General features: G+C 35.7%; 1 protein-coding gene across 2 annotated transcripts; it reads right to left on the reverse strand.

The window, feature by feature from the left end:
* Positions 1 to 1,495: 1,495 nt before the first annotated feature.
* Positions 1,496 to 7,863, reverse strand: LOC115968325 (O-fucosyltransferase 35-like). Of its 2 annotated transcripts, none has more exons than XM_031087691.1 (9): positions 7,073 to 7,770; positions 6,613 to 6,756; positions 6,007 to 6,079; positions 5,826 to 5,896; positions 5,649 to 5,737; positions 5,005 to 5,137; positions 4,362 to 4,594; positions 2,696 to 3,172; positions 1,496 to 2,567 (listed from the first exon to the last, which is right to left on the reverse strand). In XM_031087691.1, exons 1-9 carry the CDS (start codon positions 7,622 to 7,624, stop codon positions 2,366 to 2,368), a joined length of 1,974 nt encoding a protein of 657 aa, XP_030943551.1. In that variant the 5' UTR covers positions 7,625 to 7,770; the 3' UTR covers positions 1,496 to 2,365. The 2 variants fall into 2 exon arrangements, with proteins under 2 accessions (XP_030943551.1, XP_030943552.1); XM_031087692.1 differs by having other exon boundaries at positions 2,484 to 2,567; positions 2,691 to 3,172; positions 7,073 to 7,863.
* Between the last annotated feature and the right edge of the window lie 1,371 nt (positions 7,864 to 9,234).

The raw sequence follows: 9,234 nt of genomic DNA on the forward strand, positions 1-9,234 counted from the left end.
ATTTTTGTGTTTAAGAATAGATTAATGTGGCATCTCATAATTTTCTCTTAACTTTTCCAAATTTTTATAATTTTTAGTCATTTGTCAAAAACCATAAAAATTATTTTTTAAAAATTAGAAACAATAAAAAAAATCTGGGAAAATGTGAGTTACATAATATCTATGTAAGGTAACAGAGTAGTGTAGCTTCCCATAATTTTCTTCCATTTGTATTAAATTTTCTCAGCTTTCTGAATTATTACCAAAAATAATAAATTTTACAACAACCTTTTGTGTGTGACAAAATATCACAACTCATCTCATATATAAATGGATTGCCCTCAAGTCTCAGAGGAGGGTGACCCAAAGTAGAGGGTGTGTGCCCCACGCCCATGAGTGAGCGACCCACCAATTTACTTGAGAAAATTTAAATAAAATATATATATATATATATATATATATATATATTTATACACTTAAAAAATTATTGAAAATTTCAATACTGTATTTTAGTTATGAGGAGCAAAATGGTACAAACAATGGGAACTTGGGTTAGGTCTAGTGCCACTAAACATTGGACCCAAACAATGTATTAAAATGAGTCATGGATGAACTTCACTGAAATCGCTTTCTAAATTCTGATTGGAAATTACTTTTATCACTATTATTTTTTCATTATTTTAGTCCTTTTGGATTTGGGTGTTTATTAAAGTTTTGACTTTGTTGGACTATAAAATTTGGTAGCCAATATTATATTTTTATTTTGTAATTATCTCCAATGATTAGCAGTCTTTCCTTGCTTATGTTAATATAAATTGTGTAATGCATAACGGAAGAGTAGATAGATGCAAGGTCTACAGGTTCTGCTGGTTAAAATTTTAAAAAATACTAGTATAATACAACTAGAAAGATGAAATATAGACTTCGAGCTAGTAAGTTCAATGGGTGCTACGCAGGGATTTTTTTTTTTTTTTTTTTAATGAGAAATGAGGTGCCAAAGCCTTGAATATGTATTTGGATGTAATCTTGATTCCAATGAGATATGTATGTCAGAATAATTAGTCCTCTTATCTTATCTTATGGGCAACAACAGTTATTTTCTAAATCTCATGAAGTTCTGTTTATTTGTTAAGAGCACAATTACAGTCAACAGTCCATACATCTGAGTCTCCATCAGAGACAACCCAGCATTTAGGACTTGCAAACCTCTTGGTTTTCAATTTACTACAAATTTGTTTCCTCATGTTTCTTCCAACAGAGGAAGAGCGAAGTGACTACTATTTTCAATAAACATCCGCAAAATCTAACAAGAAACCATGAAAGGATGTCTTTCTCAACCTTTATGGTGTTGCTCCTTGCATCTTTTATTGGCTCATCTTTTGGCCAACTTGAAGATAAAATGGTGACCACTGACCCACCCTTCTACTACACTTTCACATCACGTCATCAAGATCACCTGCACCGTGAACTCCTTGCTTTTCTTCACTTAATTTTGGATTGGTTTTTCTTTCAAAACAACACCAGCATCATAACATCATGACATAAAATATAGTGTCTTCGTTTTAATTGTTTTAGCTTGATGCATGACGAAGCTGAAATAGCAAAGCTTGGCATAAATCTTGAACTCCGGTGCTTCCACAAGGGAAATTTGATTCTTCAACTGGTTATACTTATCAGATCATAATTCATTTCGAACACCATTTATTGACAGCACACAATCATTGACATCAGGACCATTATTATACAGGTGCCCCATTCAGTGACAGCATAGAAGAGATATGCACCACTTCCTATTTTTATTTATGGTATAACAGAAACTTCAGAAAAGAGGTTCGTACATCAACAATCAGCAGAAGATGAAAGCTTTAAAATCACATTTTTCTTATTATTGATATCTTGAAATAATACAATCCATTCAGTATTCACTTGTATCCCATTAATTATCCAAGTTACAAAATCGGAGTATATGCAAGCTATCGCTATTCCCCAAGTCCCCCATCCCCACCCCCCAAAAAAAATGGAAATTTCAATTGTTTTTTGAAGCGTGTGGTGTGATAGAGATTGAGAGAAGTTTCAATACATTGTATAAATGTTTCCCTTTTAAATTTTTATATCTTGAGAAATATAAATCTGACCTGTCCACAGTCGCCCTTGCTATTGTCTGCGATCAGAATTCATTGTATCAGTTCTATCTAAACCAAGGATTTTTCCTCATATAAGTAGGAGCGTCTTCTATCTAACAAGCTGATTCTCTCCTGATTTTGGAAATTTAAGACTGTTGTTCCCGAAGACAATAAAGCTGAAGTAACGGCAGCATGCCATTTGATCTCTTTTGCATGCAGCTGAACACAGTGAAACATGATGACAAAATCTCTTCATTTAGCTTTTATTTTTTATTTCTTGTTTCACAAATACATCCTGGAAGGGGATTCGCATAAAAACTTTCCTCCAACTTTGGAAACTCTCCAGATTCCCTAAAGTACGGAGCTCCATCACGGTCTTTGTGAAGCTTTTTGACTTTGGAACTAAATTTCTTCCAGGAGATTTTTCCTTCGTCAAGCTCATCAACAAGGTTTACGAAATGCATCCTGAATTCACAGAATGAAAATTTTATATACTGCAATTTTGGTGAGTGAAAAATCAATACAGAGAGAACAAAAACAGCCTAATTAGACATGTTGACAGGAGTTATAGAGAATATAGGTTAGTAAATTACTTGTCAGGATTGATTGTCTTCTTAAAGTGCTCAAAGCGCCTATGACCTTGAACTGCCTTTGCCATATTGCCATCGTAAGTATAAACAAACACATCACTCTGGAGGGCAACAACATAATCTATACCAGCCAGCATGTTTTGGTGATTCCTGAAAGGACTCAACTCTTCCTCTCTAGAGAGAGTGGAATGGGAGAAGATGTAGGGGAAGTCATCCTCAAGATATTGCATAGTTCCATTACCATAAGCTTCACCAGCTACCAAGTAAATCCTGGTGCTGGATGGAAAGCCAAGACCCCTAAGCAAAAGAGATGTCTCCCTAGGAGTCAATGGGCAGCCACCAAGCAACCTTCTTTCTGTCCCATTAATCTCTTTCTCCTTCCAGTGGCTGACTTCATACCGCATCCTCCGTAGCTCCTCATCTTCTTCTACAGTCAAATTATGACTGCATCCTGTAAATGCGAGCATATCCTTCTCATACCTGTAATAGAAAACACAGAGAGGAATACGAATAATTAAAGCAGTTGGGACAAGATAAATCAACCCCTAACCTTATTACCATATCATTATCTATCTATAATTCTTCCATAAGATCTTCATTTAGCAAATAAGTAGGCCTAGAAATTGAACCAAGCATAAGAGCAAGATAGTCCTACTATTATTTTGGAATTTGTTATTTCTGATTATCATTTATCTTGTAGGATTGGATTATTTCGGAATTTCATTTTTAGTTTGAGTTCAGATAGGGATTAGATTTCATATCTTTTTAGATAGGGATAAGTTTTTAGATTATCTTTAGTTAAAAGTTTTATGGGACATGGTCTTTTATTCCTAGAAGTTCGATCAAAAGGCTCCAGGTGCTGTTTTACTTGGTGGTTAGGTGGTGAAGCCTAAAGTTTTCAGGCTGCTCTTGGTGGTGAAGCCTAGACTGTCCTGCATCATCTAGTCTGAGCACCAATCCAAGAAAACCACAATATACCAGGAATCCCACAAGTCAATTGTGGGCTCCCTTATTTGCATTGCGCATTCAGAGAAAAGTGATTCATAAGGTCCCCTTTTCAATAAAACCTAATATGAATCTTGAGCCTGGCCCAAGTTTGAAATCCCCTTTAGAGATTGCTCACAGCTTTGATGAGAGCTCAGGACTAATGTTCTCAGAAAAAGCAACCCATTTTCTAAGGTGGATACTACAGTCTGAAAGATTTGCACTTTCTTTCGTCTTTGCCCCCTGCCTACTTTCTTCCCAAAATCATGCATTGGAAGGTTAAACACATCATTTCAAAATAATGTGAACAGGAATTTGAAAGCAAGTTTCATATTGATACCATTGATTCCTATGATAAGCAGATGATAAATGTAATACTTTGGTCCCTTTATGTTTCAATTTCTCTAAATCAAAATGGCATTGAACTCTAATGGTGGGATATATTTGTATACAGTTCAAGAGGAAGTTTAACATCAAATTTTAAGGGGGGAAAGAAAAGATCTTCTTCTTTTTTTAATAATTAAGAGGGAAAGAAAAAATCAACAATCAAGTTAGAGAAACCCACACAAAAAATAAAATCAGCACCCATTTAATCAGCATATGGCTCGTGCCAATCACAACTAAAACAAGCAGGAAAAAGAAATCAGTCTCAGTATTTGAAAGAAAGAGAATTATCAAAACTTGCCTCAAATGGAGAGCAAGATATGGACTTCCATTCTGTCGCATTCTAGAAACCAAGGAGTTTCCATGGGCTTCTATTGGAGCCGCATATTTTAATGCCTCGTAATTTGCACGGCACCTCAGCTTCTGTATGGAACTTGGGATCTCATTGTTAGCAAGCCGAGAATCAGTATGGGTTAAATAGATTACTTTGTGCTGCTTCAAAAGTGGGAGAACCTCGGTCTTATAATAAGTAACCTGAACAAATGAATACAAGTAACTGAATTTGATTAATCTCCAAAAAGGTAATAATGAAGTAAGATGCACAGCATGTAATGTCAGAATTATGTTGAAGCACCTAGCTCATTTATGCATAGAACGGATTGTGCTGGAAGCTTAAGTGACCTGATATGTCACTTATTGCCACATGATTTACATTGCATGGAGGACATACTATCCCGTTCTTACAGGCAGCCTGGTTTTTTTTTTTTTTTTTTTTTTTTTTTTTTTTTTTTTTTAATTCAATGGTTACAAATGAGGAGGGGGAATATGAAGACATTTTTGTTAGAATCATCAGTAGGTGCCAATTGAGCTACAAGGCTCTTGGCTATATTATTCACATGCTTTAAAGAAAATGAGTCAAGTCAAGATGCACAAGTTTGTTTTACCTTAGACCAGGATATTGGTGTTTTGTTGAAAGGCTCAATCCCAACATAAGAATGTGGCAATCTCTCAACTATGTGGATATCATCCTTCAAAGTCTCAATGAAGTGTTGCCAATCAAACAGATCCTTAAAGCCACTGCAAACATATATCCATATATACAAAAATAGTTAGCTCGAAGTTGATCAATGAAAAACTTGTATGCATGCCCATAGACATCAGTTACGCAGGACAAGAAAAACCCCTCCTGTAGTCACGTTCATAAGACATCTTCTCCTTCAGGGACAGGAGGGTAAAAGCCGTCTTCATACCCAAGGGTTTGCTCTGGGTATGTAATTTTAACATCCGCTAACTAGAGAAAAGATCAATACTTTTCCAAGTGTTATGCAAAAGGCCTAGAGATGTTATTTATTCATTATCTTACTAAGCAATGAAAAGGAGAGAAAGGAAAGAAAATAATAAACTTCAGTGTTATGAACTCACTCTCAAAAAAGTTAGCATAAAATTTTTTAAGATTATGAATCCTACATAATTTCTTTCACCAATTTGAGTCAATTTCATATTGAGCAAACATACAAGGCCACTGTTCTTACAAGTATTACTCCAATTACTGTAGTGAAAAGTGGTAGAAGTACAAAAACAAACCAACCTCTCATCAGCCCAGTAGGAGGTATGATCAAGTGAAGGGAGGACAAGTGTGGCCTTCATAATCTTTGCGACAGCAACCATATCACAAATCTGCGCTCTAAAATTATTTATACATCAGACTATAGTTCACATTCAAAGTTTATGGAAAACAGAAAAAAAAAACACACAACAGCCAGACCCCAAATCTCATCTGATTCAAGCCACCATTGGCATTTACAATAATATAACCATTTGTCTTCGCATCTGGCTCTGCAAAGAGAAGCAAGAAGAAGGAAGTAAGAAAAGGCAATAACCTTGGAATCAAACAAGTAAGCACAACAGAAATAGACATCAGAGGTAGAGAGATATGCATATCATACTTTTGTGATTTCTTGTCCGGTGGATGCATTGGGTGAAATTCTCACTATTGGGTTTGGACCAGATACTTGAGAACTGTAATCATCATAAGTATTAGAATAGTGGTTAAGTACTAAAATTCACCCTTTCTTATCAGCTTAAATTTTTGGGACTACTGGAAGTTTATCATAGTGATAGTGGTAGTGATCCTTAATTCAAACCCTGTCTCAACTCTACCCCCTATTTAAAAGTTAAAATTCATCATTTCCTATCAACTTAATGGCATATTTAGAATGGAGGGAGAGGAGAGCGGAGGAGAGAGTCTGTGAGAGGGAAGTAGGGCCAAGAGGAGTGGCATAGTTGGGATTTGGAGCGGTAGCATTGTCAGAGATTCTCAATTTCATGACGGCATGGAAGGGCAGGCTTGGAGGAAGGTTCAAAGTGGTTGTCACCGAAACAAGTGATATTTTATGAAGAAGAAGCAATACTCTTGAAGAGACATGATCCACCAGTAAATTCTCAAGGTAAGCAATTGTCATAAATTACTTCTTATTTATATGTATTTTTGAGAAACAATCAGAGCTAAGTGCATAAACAGTGTGCTAAAGATAAACAGAATGGAAACTTACTTCAGCAATGCCGTTTTGGGTGCTGAATACACCTGATGACACCGTCATTAGAGTGCGTTCGACTTCAATTCCTCCCTCCCTATATCCATATTCATGAGAGCTTTGATCCATTAGATTTCCACCAGTGATGGAGTCAATTGAATCCTAATTAAAAAAGATGGATTAGTTTAGGTGAGATAAAGGATGCAAACCAAGCCAGATCACTCAAAATCCTAGACAATTTTAACGTGTCATGAAATGCCTAGCAAAGGGGATGAATCAAGAAAATGAATATTTTATTGAAACACAAACACCAAGAAATTAATCACCCCCATTAAGCTACATCATAGATGCGAAAGAACATGACAAGCAAGCAATACAATCATACAAAGATGAATATAGCATATCATTATTATTTTTTTCAATTGGCATTCACACATATTGATTATTGGTAGCTACATGAACATGAACAAGAAGTAACCTGATTAGAGGTGGCACTTTCAATGGCAGATCCAAACCAACCAGTAGCACAAATCTTGAGAAGACCCAGAAAGATACACATCCCACAGAACAAGAAGAACATCCAATGCCCAAGTTTCTTCTTTTCTCTAAAACCCAACTCCACCACCCCAGATTTGCTTAGCAAGAATCCCTTGAGGACACTACTAGCACTACTCCCATAAATGTTTACTCTGTGACTCACATGGTGGTGCTTCCTTTCCAAAACTGAAGAAGTGGATTCAAACCCATCAAGGGAAACCGGGCTGGTGCCCATCTCGGATCTGGGTGAGCTGAGATGGACATCAATTTCATGGTGGGTACGCAAGGTAGTGGTGGTGTTAGCACTACCGCCACTAGTACCACTATTGTTGTTGCTATTGCTAGTGCTATTGTTGTTGTTGATGTTGTTTTCACTGTTGTTGTTGCGCTTGAACGAGTGGGCTCGGCGAGTCATTGGACCCGAGAAACGAGGACTACTGACTCTCTGCGATATGCCATCGCTGGAGTTGTGGTGGTGGTGATGGTGACCCATTACCCTTTTTACCTCTCTCTATCTCTCTCTCTCTCTGTAATGGTGATGATGTTGTTAGTAGATGAAGAAGAAGTGGGATGAGACCGCCATTAAAGAACAATAGATAGATAAAGGGAGAAAGAAATTTATCTATTTTATCTATCTGTGTCTGACTGACTGCGAAAAGTATGAGATGGCTCTTAGCTAGCAATAGCCAGCCCATATCATTTTCACAATCTCACCATTTTGTCAAAATAAAACTAAATAAATAATTTTTATATAGTATCTGAAACCATGGAGAATCAATGGTTTTTTCCAAAACCAATAGAGGCTAACTTTCTGTTATAACTTACTAGAGGATTTACCTTTTACAGTTTTCTTCTGTTCTGGCTGATTAATGATGTGATTCTTCCCCATCAAAAAAAAAAAATGATGTGATTCTTATGATGTAACTCCTTCTTTCAATTAAATTTCTAACCATTCTTCTATTATTAAAAAAAAAAAAAAGAGGAATAATAATATCTCTGTAAAAACAGCATTTTGATTTCTATATTTTGGCTTTATTTTCAATTTTTAGTCGACAAATTTTCATTTTAGTTTTTATATTTTTAAATTTGCTATTACAAAAAATTAATTCTAGCTTCTAGTTTATTACTACAATGGGATGTTCTCAAATGAACTTCTTAAGTTTCATGTACTTTTTCATTTTGTTCTTTTAATGGTCTAAATATGATTTTCCTATTTGAAAGAGTTGAGGTGTCATTCAATAAAAAGCATAGGAGTTTTACCTTAAATTTGGAATTGAAGGAGGGTTAATGGAAAATTAAACCTTCCTGAAATTGATGAAATGATTTATTGTTAGGTTATTGGTTTGATTGGTCATTTGCAATTCTCTAATTTTCATTATATTATATAAATTTCTCAATTGGATTCTTTCTCACAAAAAATCCCTCCAGCATACAAGGCTGAAGAAATTGAGGCGCTGGCAGCCCTCAATGCATTGTCATTTGCGTTTGAGTTGGGATTTCGTAGTACCATCCTTAAAGGTGATTCTCTTGGACTGACCCAAGCTTTGAAGGCAGAAAAGCGTAGCTTATCATCAACGGGTTTGCTGACTGAAAATGCGAAAATATTTGCTAATAGTTTTGTAAGATTGTTGTATTCTCACATTAAGAGAAACGACAATGGGGTTGCTCATAGTCTGGCTAAAAAAGCGTTATGCATACCAGATTTTCAAGTATAGATGGAAGATGTCTCATTACATATTATTTCGATTTTACAATTGGATGTAGTTGAATTTCTTTAATAAAATCTATCAGTTTCTTTCTCAAAAAAAAAAAAAAAAAAAAGGACAAATTACTGTGAGGTGAATGGACATATGGTGTTTATACTTTAGATGTTGCTCTTTTTGATTTTTTATTGTAGGAACCTTATAACTTGGAAATAGATTGTCCATCTTCATCACATATACCGTGAGGCGAATGAAGTAGCAGATGGACTTAAAAAATGAGGAAGGGAGCTGCCAAGCAAAATTTTGGAATTTAATACGATGGGGCCTGAAATTTGGAATCCCGGCCCACTTCACATTAAGGGCCCAAAGCCCAAGCCAAGGAGCCCTACTACCGAGGATG

The sequence above is a fragment of the Quercus lobata genome, chromosome 11 (assembly GCF_001633185.2).
Source record: "Quercus lobata isolate SW786 chromosome 11, ValleyOak3.0 Primary Assembly, whole genome shotgun sequence".
Taxonomy (NCBI): Eukaryota; Viridiplantae; Streptophyta; class Magnoliopsida; order Fagales; family Fagaceae; genus Quercus; species Quercus lobata.

What these genes read in the sequence shown, in the direction of transcription:
- LOC115968325 (XM_031087691.1), bottom strand. Translation starts at nt 7,624, where the DNA reads ATGGGTCACCATCACCACCACCACAACTCCAGCGATGGCATATCGCAG. An exon ending in TCCTACTGGGCTGATGAGAG is followed by an intron (nt 5,138 to 5,648) that starts GTTGGTTTGTTT and finishes ATATGTTTGCAG; the next exon opens with TGGCTTTAAGGATCTGTTTG. An exon ending in TATCTTGCTCTCCATTTGAG is followed by an intron (nt 3,173 to 4,361) that starts GCAAGTTTTGAT and finishes TTTCTATTACAG; the next exon opens with GTATGAGAAGGATATGCTCG.